Source organism: Mustela lutreola, chromosome 9, assembly GCF_030435805.1.
Source record: "Mustela lutreola isolate mMusLut2 chromosome 9, mMusLut2.pri, whole genome shotgun sequence".
Taxonomy (NCBI): Eukaryota; Metazoa; Chordata; class Mammalia; order Carnivora; family Mustelidae; genus Mustela; species Mustela lutreola.
Window position 1 is genome coordinate 28,731,060 of NC_081298.1, and position 17,840 is coordinate 28,748,899.

A 17,840-nucleotide genomic window follows, 5' to 3' on the forward strand; every position below is an offset into this window, starting at 1 on the left:
GTAAGCTGCTTAACTTCTCTGAGCCTTGGTTTCTCCTTTTATGAGATCAGCAGGGAAAAAATGGCACCTGTTTCATAGTGCTGTGAGGGCTTGCGAGAGGCAGTGCTGGGCAGAGTTTAGTCCAATAGCTGGGGCAGAGAAGACTCACTCAATGAGGAGGAGGCACTGGGCTGTCCCGCCAGAGATATGGTATTTTGTCACCTCCGGCTGCATGGCCCTGGGCAAACCCTGCAGTCTGTGTTTCCCTCTGCAGGAATTTCCACGTCTGGAATGAAGGCTGGTTTGTGCGAACTGACCTGGGCCCATCGTACAACGGATGGCAGGTTCTGGATGCTACCCCCCAGGAGAGGAGCCAAGGTAACCCTCTTCCGGCCCTACTGGTCATCACCCCTTTCTCTGGGTTTCACTCTCTGTCCTGGCCTCTCGATTCTTTACAGGGGTAGACAGAAGCAGAAAGCCTCTGAGGGCTCTCCATCCCTGGAAGGCACGATGGAATTAAACCAAAAATATTTTTCAGAGAAGACTTCCCATCCTAATTTTGCCTGGCTCAGGCTGCTATTTAAATGAGTGGCTTCCCCGCGCCCACACGACTGTTGTCAATGCTGTGGAGGCCCTGGCACGTGCCAGGCAGCAAGGGAAAGAACCCACGTTCTGCCAACAGTGATTTCCCCACACAGCCTCTAGTAACCTATGTCTCCCAGTACAGAAACCATCTGGCCCCTGTTGCCCCAGGGATTTAGCCCAAATTCCCCAGCTCGGCTGGAGGTCTCCATGATCACGACCCCCAGCACCTCCATCCCCTCCACAGCGTCCCTCTACCAAACCAAATTCTCCTTCCTACAGTCTGGTCCCATCCCTGTCCCTGGGCCCAGGGCTTCTGCTCCCACTTCTGGCCACTCGCTTCCAAGCTTGGGTCCCAGACCCTCCAGGAATCTTTCTTCACCCTCTTGTGGCCTCCAGGGCATCTCTTATTTGCTACCTTCATTTTGAATTGTTTTTCTTATATTAAAAAAAAAAAAAATCATGGGTCACCTGGGCGGCTCAGTTAGTGAAGCGTCCCACTTTTGATTTCAGCTCAGGTCTTGATTTCAGGGCCGTGAGTTCAAGCCCCATGTTGGGCTCCACCCTGGGTGTGGGGCCTACTTTTTAAAACAATTGATTATAAAAGTAACATGTGCCCATGGTTAGAAAAATTTCAAACCATTCTAAAAGGACTCACAATAAAAACTAAGTTATACCTCCCTCCCCTAACCCAGCCTCTCTACCAAAAGCAATAAGCATTACTGGATTTGGAGTGGGAGGTAACCTTCCAGATATTTTCCAGGCCTCTGTATTTCACACTTTTGACCATGATCCATAGTTAGTGGGTTGTGATAATCATTTTCAGAAATGAAGTAAAGTAGGGGCCCCTGGCGGGCTCAGTGGGTGGAGCATGTGACTCTTGATCTCGGGTTGTGACTTTGAGCCCCACACTCGGTGTGGAAATTACTTAAAACTAAGTCTTTTAGGGACACTTACTTGGGTGGCTCAGTCAGTTGAATGTCTGCCTTCAGCTCAGGTCCTGACCCCAGAGTCCTGGAATCGAGCCCTGCGTCTGGCAGCCTGCCTCTCCTTCTCCTCCCAACCCCTGCTCTCTCCTGCTATTTCTGTCTCTCTCTCTCTCTCAAATAAATAAATAAAATCTTTAAAATAAATAAATAAATAAATCTTTTAGAAAGAAATGAAGCAGAATGGCATAGAAAGGTAGGGGGAGAGAAAAAGAAAAAAACTATTAGGAAAAGAAAAAACTATCAGAATGCATTGGACATAGTAAGAACAAGTCTTGTCCTGTAAAACTTTTGTCTCAGGACCATCTATGTCCTGTGACCTAGAGATCATGGTTTTAAAAAATAAAAAATAAAAAAAAGTTGAAAGTCACTCTTCCAGACATATAAAAGTACCTGTATGTGGGGGGTTTTTTGTTTGTTTTTGAGGAGGTTTTGTTTTATTTTTAGAGAGAGGTAACAGGGGAGAGGGAGAATCTTAAGTAGGCTTCACACCCAGCACGGAATCTGACATGAGGCTCCATCTCAGGACCCCGAGATCATGACCTGAGCCAAAATCAAGAGTCAAACGTTTAACCAACTGAGCCACTCAGGCACCCGATTTGTGTCTTTTTTGTCTCTTTGTCTTGTAAACACGAATAGAATAATCCTCTTCTTTCTATTCTGCCACACCTTGCTTTATTCAGCTGGGCACTGGGTGAATGACACTCTCTAGTCTCTATTTCTACATCTACATATCTATCTACATTTCTGTCCATCTATCTGACCTTGCCTGTGCCCAATGCTGGAAGAGGAAGGTGATAGGCAGGGCTGGGAGCTCAGAGGAGCAAAATTCCTATGGGTTGGGTGTAAGAAATTCTTCCAGGAGTTGGGAAGGATGATTTGCAGAGGTAGAAAAGAGGCAGCCATGAGCACAAGCGGTAGGAAGGAGACAGCCCAAGGGCAACAGGTCAGCATCCACCACACGCCAGCGGAGGGCAGGACAGGGCTGGGTGGTGTCGCTTGGAGGGACAGGTCCCGGAGGGGGCTGCGGCCCCTGGCTTTGGCTTGCATGTGGTCTCTGCTCCTCACCACCAGGGGTGTTCCAGTGCGGCCCAGCTTCCGTTGTTGCTGTCCGAGAGGGTGATGTGAACCTGGACTTCGACATGCCCTTCGTCTTTGCGGAGGTGAACGCCGACCGCATCACCTGGATCTACGATGCCTACAACAGCACCCAGAAGCAGAATGCCTCGGACACCCACAGCATTGGCAGGTACATCAGCACCAAGGCAGTGGGCAGCAACTCTCGCATGGACATCACCGAGAAGTACAAGTATCCGGAAGGTAGGAAGGGCTCTGGTGGGGCCGTGCGGCCGGGGCTCGATGGTGGGGACACAGCTTTCAGGGTGGAGAAGGGAAAATCCCTCGTACTCCTCCTGTGTTCTCAGAGCATTCTGCCTGAGTGGTAGGAGGGCTCCCTGGCACCCAACTCACAGGTCTGCGGACTATTTCCAGTGGGGACAGACCTGTCACAGCAGATGCGGTGCTGGTAGAATTCTGTGATGGGGCCCAGCAGCTGTCAGCCCAGCTCTTCTCCAGCTGTGTCCCTTTCCCACAACTGGGGTGACAGCCCTGTGATTGGACATCACAAGGAGAACCCCCACCCTCACCCCCAGGCTGCCCAGGGCTCTAGGAGAAATCTCTCAAGCAGTCTGCTCTCCAAGCCTCCAAGAAACACAGGCAGGAAACACTAACTGAGCAAAGAAGAGGACAAAGACCCTGAAAATGTGGGTCTCTGCTGCGTATGCATCAGAGGCCCCCCAAGAAGCCTGAAACACCCGTATGAGTCACCAGGAAGTCTCGTTTCTACAAAGTTGCCTCTCTGCAAATCCCATTAGCTACCTTAGTTTGGAAGTTGCCCTCAGAGTCAGCAGCCTGTCTCGCTGGGGACTCTCTAAGTGACGTTCATCTGTAGAAACAGCCAAGAGTAGATGAACACTGGCTCTAGCCAGCCAGTCCCTCTGTAACAGGTCCCGTCTCTCTCTTTCTGGTGTGTTTGGAAAGAGACTCTTTGGTTGATCTCATAGATTATAGGTTCTGAGGGGTCAAGCAAAGTGCTCTCCTAAAGGCACCCAGAGCACACCCTAAAGTGAACCCCCAAACTCTCACTGCTGCTGGCTAGTGGTATCAGTCCCAGTTCACCAAAGAGAGAAGGTGGAGAGCTAGGAAATGGGGTCTGACTCCAGGTTCAAGTGGATGACCCCTCCAGGTGGTGTTACCTGTGGACACTTAGAGGCACAGGCCTAAGGTCATGACATTAATGGCCTTGGTGTGGTCCTCAGTCTGCCTCTGCAGGCCATTCCATGGCTAGGGTCAGACAGCCCTTCTCTCACGCACTGAGACTTACCCAAGTGCCCACTCCATGCCAGCTCCAGGGAGGTAACAAGGGACATGGCAGATGAGGCCTCTGCTCCCCCCTGCCCCCCTCCCTGAGCTCACATATGTAGAAGTATTTTCAACACTGTCACAATGGAGAAACAAGTGTAGGGGCCAGGGAACAAATAATCAGGGGCTGGAGGTCAACTCCAGTCCCACATTGATCACCAGGAGACCCCAAGCAGGAGTCTTAGGATCTCGGATCCCTTGATTTTTCACCCATAAAATGAAACTAGCAGTGCCCATCTTCAGTAGGATTTAAATGAGCTGGTGTACAGAGGTGATGCTTATCAACTTGGACATCTACAGCATCACTGGAATAATGACCCTCTGAGGTCCTTTTGAAGTGCACTGCTTACTTGGATGTATGTCCTTTGGGGTTCCTTCCCTTACCGTCATACCTTGATTGTGCCTATTGAAGGGCTATGTCTGTCCCAGCCAAACCTCCAAAGCTGCAGAGAGAGACCAGGCCATGGTCAGGTTGGGGGTGAGTCCCAGCAGGAATCTTGGCAATGCCCCAGCCTCTCTCTGCGTGACAGCAGAGCTGGTCACACTGCCAGTTGTTGCCCCGTTCTCCTTACCTAATGATGCCAGCTTGTCTGCAAGGGCCCCAGGGAGGAAAAGCTCATAAAACGGGTTGCTAAGCGTTTGTGCAATGGCAACACCAAAGGAGAAAACAGTAGCAGGAAGCTTAGTCTTGAGTAAGCCCATCAGGTGACCTATATAGGTATCTGGGCTCTGAACCTCGTTGTGCAAACACGCCTGCTTTGAGGTCTCCTGGGCACAGAAGGCTCAGCTCCCCGCACATACATCAGCCCTGGGTGTGGACTTACAACTCGACTGCAGGATGGGAAGGCACCAGAAAGAACCCAACCCACCAGGAGCTATCAGCTCGGGTAATCGGGCTGCCTGCCTCCTTTTCAGCAGGATGTTGGGTGGGGGGGTCTTGGACTATGGGTGTAGTCACCTGGGGACTGCCCCCTCTCTGCCTCTCTAACCCCAAGATTAGACCAGTTGCTTGAACCAGTCGCTTCTCATCCTTAGGACCTTACTTCTAATGTGATGGGTTTGGATGAGTTGCCCTCTGAGGTCTTGGCCACTTGTTACATGGAACTTAGGGAAAAGGCCATCACGGTTGACTTTGAGGGTACACCGTGGCCACGCTCTGGGGGCCGTTTATACCATCATATTACACAGCGCTCACAATCTGAGTCAGAGTCAGAAAATCCGTCCTTTGTGTTTTTAAAACCTGAAGTCTCTCAACAACTTAAACCAGTCGTAACTCGGAACCAAACCAGCCATGGGGAATTGTTTTTTGTTTTGTTTTGTTTTGTTTTCACAAGGGCAGAAGCGCCCCTCTTTGACCTCAGAAGCATCTTTAGAAACAAAGCAGAATAACATGGGAACGTGGTTTGGAAACAAATTCTTTGGATGAAGCCAATTCTAAATCATAACTTTTTTTTTTTTTTTTTTTGCTTTTTTGCTTAAGAACTCATTCTACCCTTTTTAGACTCGTTTTTGTTACTTGGTTCTAAAGGAGCTGTTTGTTCTCACAAGGGACCTTTTCTCCAAATATAAAGAAATACAGGAAACGAAGAAAAGGGAGGAGAAACCAATCTAGTTAGCCTGAGCCAAATATCAGACCATACGGTTATTTTGTGCAGGTTCGGATAAAGCGTTCCCTACACTGGTTTGGAAACGCGGAGCTGACCAGCAAAGCACACAGACCACCTGGTCAGTGAGCCTCACGTTAAGGAGGATGAAATGGAGAGACCCGGAGAGCGGGGAGACTTGCTTGGATCAGAATCCTCTCAGAGCCTACAAGGCTTCTACCCCTTCCCTGAGATGCTTCCCTCTTTCCCCATCGTGCAGGTTCCAGCCAGGAGAGACAAGTGTTTGAAAAGGCCTTGGGGAAACTCAAACCCCATGCATCCTTTGGTGCCACCTCTGCGAGACCCTTGGCACGAGAGGAAAGGGAGCCCAGCATCTCAGGGAAGTTCAAGGTAATTGGCATTTTGGAGGTGGGCAAAGAGGTCAACCTGGCCCTGTTGCTCAAAAACCTGACAAGCGACATGAAGACAGTGACCGTGAACATGACGGCCTGGACCATCGTCTACAACGGCACGCTGGTGCACGAGGTGTGGAAGGACTCCGTCACAATATCCCTGGATCCCAAAGAAGGTAACTCGTCCTGTGGCTTTGGGGGGACACCACGCACCCAGGGTCGCTGATGGCCTTCTGGGGTTGGAGAGTAAGGGGCAATACGGGGGTCTTGGTCCTGGGATTCCTACTGCAAAATCCAGGCCCACCCCCCACCTTCTACAGTCTATTTATACCACCCCTGCCACCTGCCACCTGCCACCCCCTGCCACCTGCCACCCCTGCCACCTGCCACCCCTGCCACCTGCCACCCCCACCCCACAATGCATTACTTTTCAGGTTTGACCCCGGGAGGGTTGCAACATACAGCAGGGTCTTAAACCCTCGTCCAGTGTTCCTCCCCACATAGCTGCCAGGTGGGGAGTCTCCTGATTCCCGAGGGCAGGGATGCCTGAGAATGTGGGAGGAATGGAGACTGGCGGCTGCTGGGAAGAGAGCAAGGCGGAGCAGCAAAGGGCTGGTGCTCTGGGAGAATTTGCGGGCAGGTGTGCTCACATTGGCAAAATCCTCCAAGCTGTTATGAAAAGTTGAGCCTTACAAAGCAGATTAATAAGGGTGGGGTGGCTATTTGCTTCACATAAATAAAAACCGATTAATCATACAGCCCATTTTGAAAGAGCTCTGTCTGTAGGGAAACGGAGATGCTTTACACCTGCCAGAAGGCAGCATCCCTAGCAAACCTGGCTGCTGGCAGAATTTTAGCAGAAATCTGCCCCACACCAGAAGCAACCGCCAGGCTCCCAGCTACTGTCAGAGCCCAAGGGAAGAGCTATTTTTGCAGGCCAAAACTAGTTCACAAGAGGAAAATGGTTAAAAAGTTTTTTAAAAAATTCATTCTCTGCGTTCATCTGCCCATTCAGCACAGGCTAGGCTAATTCCTCTGGTGCCAGCAGCAGAGATAGCTTCCTCTTCAGTATATGAACCTCTTAGTACCAGGGCACCCCAGGTCACCCAGCGTGACCACTGAGAGAGAGAGATGGGAGTGACCTGGACCACAGAGGAGGGAGAGGGGGCCTGAGGCTTAGGAGGAGCCAGGCAAAAGGACAGAAGCCAGGGGAAGGCATTTCCACTCGAGGGAACCGTGTATGTCCAAGCGCGCAGGTGACCATAGGCCTGTGCTCTCAGAGGATTGACGGGAAACACCGAGGACTCTTTCAAGGGAGAGGTGAGTAAGGTTTCAGTGATGCAGGGCCAGACTGAGGACTCTGAACTTTATTTCTGAGGCAGCAAGGAGCCACGGAAAATTTCTGAAGTGACAGGGAAAAGGGGGAGCGTGGTGTTGGCGAGGGGGTGGGGGGCATGGTTCTGACGCCACAGCTGCCGCGTGCGTGGGGGTGACTGGGAAGCAGGAGCGACCAGCGGTGGGGAGGTGGCTCAGGATGCTGTCACAACAGAATCCCAGGAGATTAGTCGACCTGGGAGGATCCTGAGCACGTCCAGAGCCAATCCCTGGCTTCCCTTCCTAGTTATTATTTGTTGTCATCATTAGGCAATCGGGTAGCATGTCCTGCCCTCTGACATTTTCTAGAATGGGAGGAAGCTTCAGTCCCTACCAGCCCATTCTCCTGGGAAGCTGCCCAGCCAGTCAGAGGCCCGGTGCCTCCCCAGCTTCTGCTCTGCCGGGTGCCCAGAACGGGGGCATGTTTCCCACAGAGCCAGGCAGGAAGGGCTCAGTCAAGCCCAGGACTGCAGACCTTCCTGGCCAGCTCCCCACCACCTTGGCTTGGCATTAGCTCTGATGTTTTCAGAAATCAACCCCCCTCCCTCTCACTCTGCCTCCTTGGCATCTCCTTCTAGAAATACAGCACCCTGTGAAGATTACATATGCTCAGTATGAGAAGTACCTGAAGGCAGATAACATGATCCGGACCACAGCTGTGTGCCAGGTGCCTGACGAGGCTGAGGTGTTGGTAGAAAGGGACATCATCCTGGACAACCCCAGCCTGACCCTGGAGGTAAAAGCGGGTGAAGGGGTACCCACCCAGCCAACCCAGCCCTGCCGGCACCCCTGAGCCACAAGGAAGCTAGGGAACTTGGCCTAGCTTGGGTCCTGCCTCTGCCACACGGATGGGCCAGAGCTCCTGCTCAGACCGGCATCCTTGTTCCTTGTGATAAATAGGCACATTTGCTCATGGGCTTTTTTGGTTCTGGTCCCAAGGCACTGGGGGCACCCTCTGAGAAGCAGCTGGAGGGACTCCTCAGCTCCCTCACCCACTCAGCTCTGAGCACCTGCTGTGTTCTAGGCTCTGCCAGGCTCAGGAATGACAAAGAGTCACAAGGGGAGGGTCCTGCCCAGGGGGATCCCACAGCCCAGCCCCGGACCATGTTGGTGGAGTGTATCAGAATGGGGCGCCCCTCGCTTGCAACTCTCCATATTCAAGATGCCAGAGTTACAGAATCATGGACTCTTAGGAGCCTACTTTCATGCTCCCATACCCTGCCACTTCACACATGAATGAACTGAGGCCCAGAGAAGAGAGGGGAACTGCCATTGCTGCCAGAGCCAGGGACTCCCAGCCCAGGGCCCTTTCCAGGTGTCTGGGTGTGTCCACAGTCAGCAAGAGCATCTTCCCAGTGGTTGAGGATGAGGATGTCTCTGCCTCTGCTTTTAAGGCTTGTTTTTGGCTGTGACTTGGCTCCCAGGTCCTTCCTAGGAGCCCAGCTGTGGGTTGGGTTTGGGAGCTTCTGGAGGAGGCTTGCAGGTGCACCTAGGACCGCTCTGTCCCTTCTCAACACTAGGCCAGTACTTGGACTGACTCCGAGCCCATCCCTTCCTGTCTAGCCTACCTGGGACTTACCCACCCTTTCCTTCTCCCCCAGCCCAGGGCAGAGGATACCAGAGGCAGACAGCATGGATCTGAGGGGTGAGGGGCTGGCGGGCAGGGCAGGCAGACAGATGGGCAGAGGAGACGGATATTCCCGTGAAGTTACAGAGAGGCTTATGGGTCAGTTCCACCCACATCTATTGTGTCTCTACCATCTGCCCCAGCTGCCTAGACAATGCTTGCCTTTTCTGTCCCATCACAATGCCACCAGCATTGCAAGCCCAGATTTCTAGAGAAGCCAGGTAATTGTGGCCTCCTTGGTCTTACTCCTCCCTAAGCTGCACCCTAGCTGCAGGGATTTCTGACCTCAGAGGGCAGAGACCAAAGGCACGCACTCCCATGCAGCCAGTCTGTGACTGAGCTCTTTTCCTTCTTCTGGTTGGTGCGGACCGTCCTTCCAAATGCAGATCAGTCTCCCACCTCAGAGGGGGAGCTAGTGACTGGACAGGCAGTTTGGGGGAAAGCAGAGAGGGGCAGGAGTTCAGCCATTGAATCACCACCATGAATCAACAGCCACGCTGAGTAACCCTTGATCTCTGTGTCTCAGGCGCCCCAGCACTGTTATGGGGATAATAAAATACTTCCCTTGCAGGTGTCCTGCCCTCAGAGAAGTCTTTCCCTTATGTGCCCCCTCCCTGCCCCTCTAAATTAAGCGTGGTCCCTAGTTACACAACCTTGAGAGCTTTCTGTCCTCTCACTTTGTTCTAGTTGAAGTCAGACATTTCTTTATTTGTGTACTTGTTTGGTCTCAGTCTCCTGCAGACTGTCAACTCCACCAGGGGAGGTGCTGTCCTGTTCTGGGCCCATCACTGCCATCCCTGGTACAATAGGTTGGAAACTAATCAGAATTTGTAAAATAACCAGGACTGGAGCCGAGCACTCCAGGTCGGCGCTCTGCCCCACTCACAAGAAACTTCATTGTCAGTCCACACTTGTCCTCTGTGTGCTGAAGCCTCTCCTGCTTCCCAAGACATTTCCAACGACTGTGCCTTGTCCCAGCAGACACGATGAACAGCTGAGGGCTGATGCCCCTGCTGAGGGTGGGAGGTGACATCAGGTAGCAGCCAGTTCAGTTAGGAAAAGATTCCATGCTAAAATGATCCGTGTTTAAAGGAAGGTAGTTTCCCCTTGCTTATTCTCCTTTATCCTCAAACATTCTTATAGCTTTATCTTTTATTCAACACTTTGGCTCTGCATCTTTCAGATTTCCATATCAAGTCAGCTCTGTCTTTAAAGAATATCTTTAGAAAGGAGATTAGAATATAAACAGGCTGAAAAGGTGCCACTGAGAACTTTCTTACTTAATCTTTTAAAAAGGCATCTGAGGGCGCCTGGGTGGTTTAGTCGGGAAAGCATCTGACTCTTGATTTTGACTCAGGTCACAATCTCAGGACTGTGAGACTGGGCTTCTCGCTGGGTGTGGAACCTGCTTAAGATGATCTCTCTCTCTCTCACCCTCTGCCCCTCTCCTGCCCTCTAAAAAAAGGGGGGGGGGCATCTGATCATTCTTATTTTGGACATCTTTGTGTGTATTTCGTCCTAAAACAACCTCATCTTTACCTCAGCCTTCAGAGCATCAACATATTCTTGTCTTGATGAAAAAATCGATGCTTAGCTCACTTGGAGCAAGGCACAGATTTTTAAACTCATGAGGGTAATCTCTATGAAAAGATAACAGTTTTGGTGAAATCCCATGATCTTATCAGGCACTGATCGGCAACAGACATTAAGGACATTCCATTGTGGAATCAGATCATGAAATCTGAACCTTGTTCCAAAGAGTGATGTCCCTCACCTTGGCCCATGAACCACTGATGCTGAGACACAGATTTCTGGTGCCTCTTGTAGTCTCTTTTGGGAGTATAAACAGATTTGGGTTAACAGGCCAGGGTGGTAAGCAGCAATAATGAAAGAAAAACAAATACATGAAAATCTCAAACTGAATATCAACATGAAAAATATGGCAGTGGTGATGTAGTCACGTTGTATTCCAATGGCGTAAAATTATGTGTCCCGTTGTACAGCACGTCACGGCCGTAAGTGAGTTCCATGGGAAGAATTACTGTAGAGATCATGGTAGGCGCCAAGTATTGGCAGATAACCCAGGGCCTGGTAAGAAGAGAGAAGGCTCTGGAACTAGAGAGGCCTCGGTTGTTGAGTTTATCTGAACTGAAGCTTTATTGCTGTCACATGGTAAGAAGGAGAAAAGGAATCCCGCAGCCACACAATTTCATGTTCTTTTTCCCAGACGTTCTTTTCTGCATGCATGATCTCATTTGGTTCTCTCTGTGCAAGGCGGGGAAGGACGATTAGCCCTCTTTATCAGATGAGGGAGCTGAGGCCTAGAGAGATGACGTCTCCACTCAGTCATGGCTGTTTCTTGGCAGAAACACAGCTTTCTCTTCAACAGCAAACCAATAGTCCAGGTGGCTTTTCCGATGGGAAACCAAGGCTTCTCTGGCCTCTGACCAAGGACAGTGGGATGCGGGAGCCCTGCCCACACCACACACGGCACACAGGGAAGCTCTGGGCTCCAGAACTTTCAAAGGACATCCATAGACTGGTGTGTCCTCAGAGGAGAGGGGCCTGAGTTGAGGTGGAAGCCCAGTGCCGTGTCCTGTGGAGAAGAGCGTGAAGCTCTGAGGACATGGTTGGTGGGGGCGGGTATGTCTGAGCAGGCTCTGGCCTCCCAGGGAGGGCGCTTCTAGGCTAAAAGGGGAGACACAGGACCCATGAATAGGAGCCTCAAGGAAAGTACTAAGTTCAGAATGAAATAGTCCCCAGCCCACTGAGCAGCCCATATGGAGCTCCACTATCCTGGGAGGTGGGTTTGCCCTTCCTAGGATGACCGTGAACCCAGCAGAGAAGCTGAAGTGCTCTCAGCTGCTACAATGTGCCAAGTCTCCCTCTGAGCCCAGACGTCCCATCCGAAGCATGGGGATGAGAACGGGTTCCCAGGAACCCCCTGCACAGATGTATTCCCATCCCCAACCCGCCCGGCCAGCCAGGTGGGCTCTCACCGGGCGGCAGGTGAGCTGAGCAGCCAGGCCCTGACGTGGTCACCACCCCCCTGTAGGTGCTGGACCAGGCGCGAGTGCGGAAGCCCGTGAACGTCCAGATGCTCTTCTCCAACCCCCTGGACGAGCCGGTGAAAGACTGCGTGCTCATGGTGGAGGGCAGCGGCCTGCTGCTGGGTAGCCTCCGGATTGAGTAAGTCCTGGGCCTCAGGGGCCAGCGTGGGATGGTGGGAGAGGGTCCAAGGGGGGCTCCCCACAGCCCCGGGAGGACCCTGCCTGTGGATGTGCTCATTTGCCTCTGGTCTGGGGGTTTGCTGGACTGGAACTCCTGGGAAGTCGAGATCACCAGAGCTTGGAGCTGGTGCCTGGGGCTTAACATATGTGGGAGATCATGGGACTCCCTTCCTTCCCTTGCTGAGGGCCCCAGTGTTTGCAGGGTCTGTGTCCCAGGAAGGCAGCCAGAGGAAAACCCCTCACCAGCCCAGGATGGGAGGGCCACACAGGGCCCGCCTCATCCATGGGCCAGGGCACGTCCCCACCAACACTAACCCATGCCCTCCCTCACTCAGCGTGCCAACCCTGCGCCCCAAGGAGCGGTCCCGGGTGCGTTTTGAGATCCTGCCCACCCGGAGTGGCACCAAGCAGCTGCTCGCTGACTTCTCCTGCAACAAATTCCCTGCAATCAAGGCCATGCTGTCCATCGACGTGGCTGAATGAAGGGCCCAAGAGGCCCCCATACAAACTTGGGTGACACGGAGCAGGCAGGGCTCACCCGTGGCTTGAGCCCCCTGCCCATGCTGTCCAGCCTGGGAAACCCCCAAGACGGCCTGGACTGGACCCCCAGCCTCGGGCTTACGCCCTCTCCCTTGCCCCCAGGCTGGACGGGCCCCACCCCAGCTGGGGACTTCCTCACTTTTGCACATGCCGCGGGAGCCCCATGGCCCTGCTCAGCTCTCCAGCCCATCAGCCCTGCAGGACAGAGGGGCACCTGACCCAGCGACTCTCTGAATGGATACAGGGGAGAAGACAGTCCACACTGTTTGCTGGTCCCAAGCCTGCAGATGGGACATTCCTATCCATTCCTTGGGCCACCGTTGGGGGATGGGGATGGTTGGCACTCACATCTTTACACTCAAAATAAAGGTTAAAAAGAATGAAATCAGCACAGGCTCTGCAAGACTGCTGCTTTGCCTCAGGAGGTGGAGCAGAAAGGCCGGGGGCCATGTACTTGGGGAGAAAGGAGGACCCAAAGGGGCCTTGTTCCCACATTCCAACGTCCAAAGAGAGTGGGCTTGTTCTGTGTGGCTCCGGGGCAGAACTAGAGAGGCCGTTCAAGTGAATTTAGGACAATTTTCTAATAGGATATCTGAGCATAAATGAGGCTGCTGGAGAGGGAGCTCCTTGTCCCAAGCAAGCTTCCTGCGCTCTCTGGGTGGCTGCTGGTGTCAGGGAGAGAAAGGATGTCAGAGTCTTTTCTGGAACGCTTTTGCAGAGCAGGTTCCCATGAGGCCCTGCCCCTGCTCCCACAGGGCTCCTCCCTCCTGGGGCCCCATTGCCCCTCCTACAGCCAGGAGGCCATGGCCCTGCGAACTCAGCCGGAAGCTTCTCTGCCTTCACATGCATTCTGATGGCTCCTCAGTTGTCGCCCCTGAAATGACCCCAAGCAGAGCCCATACCTTTCCTGTCACTTGTGCTGATGAATTCCATTTTAGCAATCGTGCCTCGATTTCTGGAAGCTTCAGCCTCAGGCCCAGCTCGAAGCATCTCCCTGGGCTCAGCTCAGGTCTAACGCACCCCCGCCTTCATCCCCCCTTCCCTCCTACTGCTGCCTCCACTGGAACTGGAGGAACATGACAGGGCCCTATCTCACTTGTGCTGACCCAGCTTGGCCACTGAGGCCCTCTATGTGGCTGGGGCGCAAAGAAACGCAGGCTTTCTGCCCGGCGTGTTCCATGACGGGGCAACACAGTCCTCAGTTCCAGCCTCCAGAGGCCTACCTCATGAGAGCTAACTACACTGGAAGTGTTTTCACGATGGTTTAGGCCCACTTCCCTTTCATGGGGTCCTCTAGCCTGTGGGATGCTCATACCTCCTTGAGCCATCAAATGGAGTGAGCTGGCTGGTCCCACCTCCCTCTTTCTCCACCTACATCTCAAGCTGTTCCAGGCTCAGCCTCCCACCTCCACAATTCCCCGGGGGCAGTCAGCACCGGAAGCTGTGCCCACCTGTGCTCCCGGGGTCGAGGCGCCACCCTCCACGCCCCAGCTCTGGTGTCTGGACACAGCAGGTTTCCCTCAAGGAGCAAGGGACTTGTCTCTTCTTGCAAACCCTGCCACTCTCTCCAAGTTCACCCTCTCCAAGTTCACCCTCTCCAGGCCCTTGCCCCTGGATTCGGCCTGGAGATAGGGTAGTCCATTCCTCCTCAAGAGATTCTGCACTAGTTCCCAATGAGGAGGGAGAGGGTGAAATGGACAAGGACCTACTCTAGTTTCTGACAGAGGTTTCCCTATCTTCCCATCCCCGTGAGGCCTGCCCTGGATTTTAATTCCCTCATCAGCAAGCATTTCCTCAATGCCCAGCCTGTGCCAGGCTCTCTGCTGGGCATGGACTCAAGAGAGATTGAGAATCAACCACATCATCATCCCTGCCCTTGGATTTCCACCCTCAAGGGAGACTCCTAAGGTGTGACATTAAAAAATCCGTGTGGGGTTTCCAACCAACCCCAGGCACACGTGTCCCATAAGAGTTGTATCTAATAGAAGCCCTCCACCCGATTTGGGTTCTGGAGAATTTTAGCAATGGAAAAAAAAAAAAAAAAAAGCAGGTCGAAGTCACAGCACTACATTGATTTCTGGGAGAACTGAAGTTGGAGGTTGTACTTTGACGCTCTGTTCCTCTGTCCATACACGTCAAGGACCACCATGTCTTCTTGGAGAACGGACCTCCTTATCATTATGGAATGCTTCTTTATCTCCCAGAACATTCCTTGCTCTGAAATCAGTGCTGTCTGAATATAAAATAGTTACCCCACTTTCTTTTGATTAGCATGGTATATCTTGTTCCAGTCATTCACTTCTAATCTACAGATGTCCTTATCCTTAAAGTGGGTTTCTTCTAAATAAAATACAGTTGAGTCTTCTTTGATCCATTCTGACCATCTCTGTCTTTTAATGGGGGTATTTAGACGATTAACATCTAAAGTAATTACACACAGTTGGATTCATATCTACCATATTTGTTACTTGTTTCTGTTTCTTCCTCTTGTCCTTTGCTCCTTTTTTTGGTCTCACACTATCTTTCTGCCTTTTTGTGGTTTTCCTTGATCATTACTGTTCCTCATTTCACTTATTTGTAAACATACACATATATACCATATATATGTGTGTGTATATATATAATATATGTATATATATAATATATGTATATATTTTATATAAACTCAGATTTATTATTATTATTTTGAATAAGCTGTTATCTTTTAGATCAGTGAACAATAAGAAAATACAAGTTTTTACTTTACCTTCATGTCTCTTCGGATGCTTTTCCTTTCTCTAGGCAGAGCTGAGTTTCTGAACTATATCATTCTTCCTCTCTCAAATGAGCTTCATTTAACCTTTTTTGCAAGGCAGATTTACTGGCAACAAATTCCCTCAGTTTCAGTTTGCCTGAGAAAGCCGCTATTTCTCCTCATTTTGGAAGGATCATTTCACAGGGTATAAGGTTGATGAGTTTTTTGTCTCAACACTTTAAATATTTCGCTCCACTGTCTTCTTGTTGGCATGCTTCCTGAGAAGTCCAATGCGATTTTTTCATGTTTGCTCTTGGTTAGAGAAGGTGGGGTTTGTCTCTCCTCTGACTACTTTCAGGACTTTTTTCTCTGTCTTTGATTTCCCATAGTTTGAGAATGATATGTCTAGCTGTAGGGGTTTTGTGGCATTTATCCTGTTTGGTGTTCTCTGCACTTCCTGGATTTGTGATTTGGGATCTGACATAAATTTGGGGGAGTTCTTAGTCATTATTGTTTCAGGCATTTCTTCTATTCCTTTCTCTCTTCTCTTTCTGGTGTTCCCATTAGATCTATGTTGCATTGTATGGAGTTGTCCCCCAGTTCTTGCATATTCTGTTCTGCATTTCCCCCCACCCAGCCTTTTTTTTTTTTTTTTTTTTTTTTTAATCTTTGCTTTTCAGTTTGGGAGGTTTCTGCTGGGATATCTCAAGCTCAGAGCTTGTCTCCTCGGCCGTGTCCAGTCTACTAATAAGCCCATCAAAGATATTCTTAACTTCTGTTATTGTGTTTTTGATCTCTTGCATTTCTTTTTTTTTTTCCCCCTTAGGTTTTCCATCTCTCTGCTTACAGTGTCCACCTGTTCTTGCATGCTTTCTACTCTATCCATTAGAGCTCTTAGCATATTAATGATAGTCGTTTTAAATTCTTGAATTGATAATGCCAACATCCCTGCTGTATCTGAGTCTGGTTTCAGTATTTGCTCTGTCTCTTTAATCTGTGTTTTTGCCTTTTAGTATGCCTTGTAATTTTTTTCTTGAGAGCCAGACATGATGCCCTGGGTAAAATGAACTGCTGTAAATAACCTTTAGTAATGTGCTGATCAGGTGTGGGTGGAGGGGAAGCATCCTATAGTTCTAGGAACTCATCAATCACATTTTTTAGTGAGTCTATGCCCCTAAACTGTGAATTTTACACATGTTTCTCAGTTTCTGCTCCTCTGTTGGGGAAACTGTCTGGCCAGAGTGGAGATGTGTATTTTCCTTCTCCCACGTGGAAAACTGGAGGGGGTTGAGGTTGGGTATTTCCCTTCCTCTGGATCAGTTAGGCACTGACAAAACCCCAACAGACCAGACTCTGGTTAAATAGCTTCTCCTGAGGGAAGGAAGACCTTGTTAAGGAGAACAGAATGTTCTGGCATATTTCAAAATATTTCAAAACCCCTCTTTGGGGTGCCTAGATAGCTCAGTGGGTTAAGCCTCTGCCTTCAGCTCATGTCATGGTCTCAGAGTCCTGGGATCAAGCCCCACATCAGGCTCTCTGCTCTGTGGGGAGCCTCCTTCCCCCTCTCTCTCTCTGCCTGCCTCTCTGCCTACATATGATCTCTCTCTCTCTCTCTGTCAAACAAATAAATAAAACCTTTTAAAAACAAAACAAAACAAACAAATAAAAAACCCTCTTAATGTTCTCTGCCTCCTCCTGCATGAGGGGATTTTTCTCTGATCTTTACTTGGAGAATCTAGTAGCGATCCTGGGGATAAAAGTCAAAAAAGATATGGGGTGCCCTTGGAGGGCCCTTTGGAGTTTCTAACTCTCATATGTGTCTACACTGAGCCTCCAGGAACTCATCAATCACAGTTCAGGCTTCCTTCCCCCAAGCACTGGCTCCCACAGAAGATGCTGCTCAAGGGTTTCTGTAAGTTACAATCTCTAATTCGGGGGTTTGCACTATGACCTCACTTTTCTTAGGGTTCTAAAAAGAGTGGTTTGTTCAGCTTTGTACCTGTTAGGATGGATTGACGACTTTCAAGCTTTGTACTTGCCAGACCAGAAGCCAGAAGCCTGTTCTAAGCATTTTACAGGCATTTGTGGATTAACTCCTTCCAACAGTCTTTTGAGGAAAAGACTAATATTGCTCTCATTTTACAGATGAGACAACTGAGACTCAGACAGTTTATTAGGTCACAGGCGAGTTAGGCAGGCTGACCCCTATGTCTAACCCCAGTGTTATGCAGTGCTACCTATGTAAATTCTCAGAAGGTATCCAGTGATCAATTCTATCACAGGTTTACAAAAACACAGAGGTAAATGATGTAAAAACTCAAGAAAGTGCATCTCTGCCATGGCTCCCAGCCCTGGAGGGGTACTCTTGGAT

General features: G+C 50.6%; 1 protein-coding gene across 1 annotated transcript in view; it reads left to right on the top strand.

The window, feature by feature from the left end:
• Positions 1-13,173, top strand: part of TGM3 (transglutaminase 3) — a 39,742-nt gene extending 26,569 nt beyond the window's left edge. The window contains exons 9-14 of the mRNA XM_059134339.1: positions 254-357; positions 2,622-2,867; positions 5,832-6,140; positions 7,917-8,074; positions 12,021-12,154; positions 12,531-13,173. Coding sequence (XP_058990322.1) covers positions 254-357; positions 2,622-2,867; positions 5,832-6,140; positions 7,917-8,074; positions 12,021-12,154; positions 12,531-12,678 — 1,099 coding nt within the window. The 3' untranslated portion in view covers positions 12,679-13,173. The remainder of the gene's footprint in view (positions 1-253; positions 358-2,621; positions 2,868-5,831; positions 6,141-7,916; positions 8,075-12,020; positions 12,155-12,530) is intronic.
• The last annotated feature ends 4,667 nt before the right edge of the window (positions 13,174-17,840 follow it).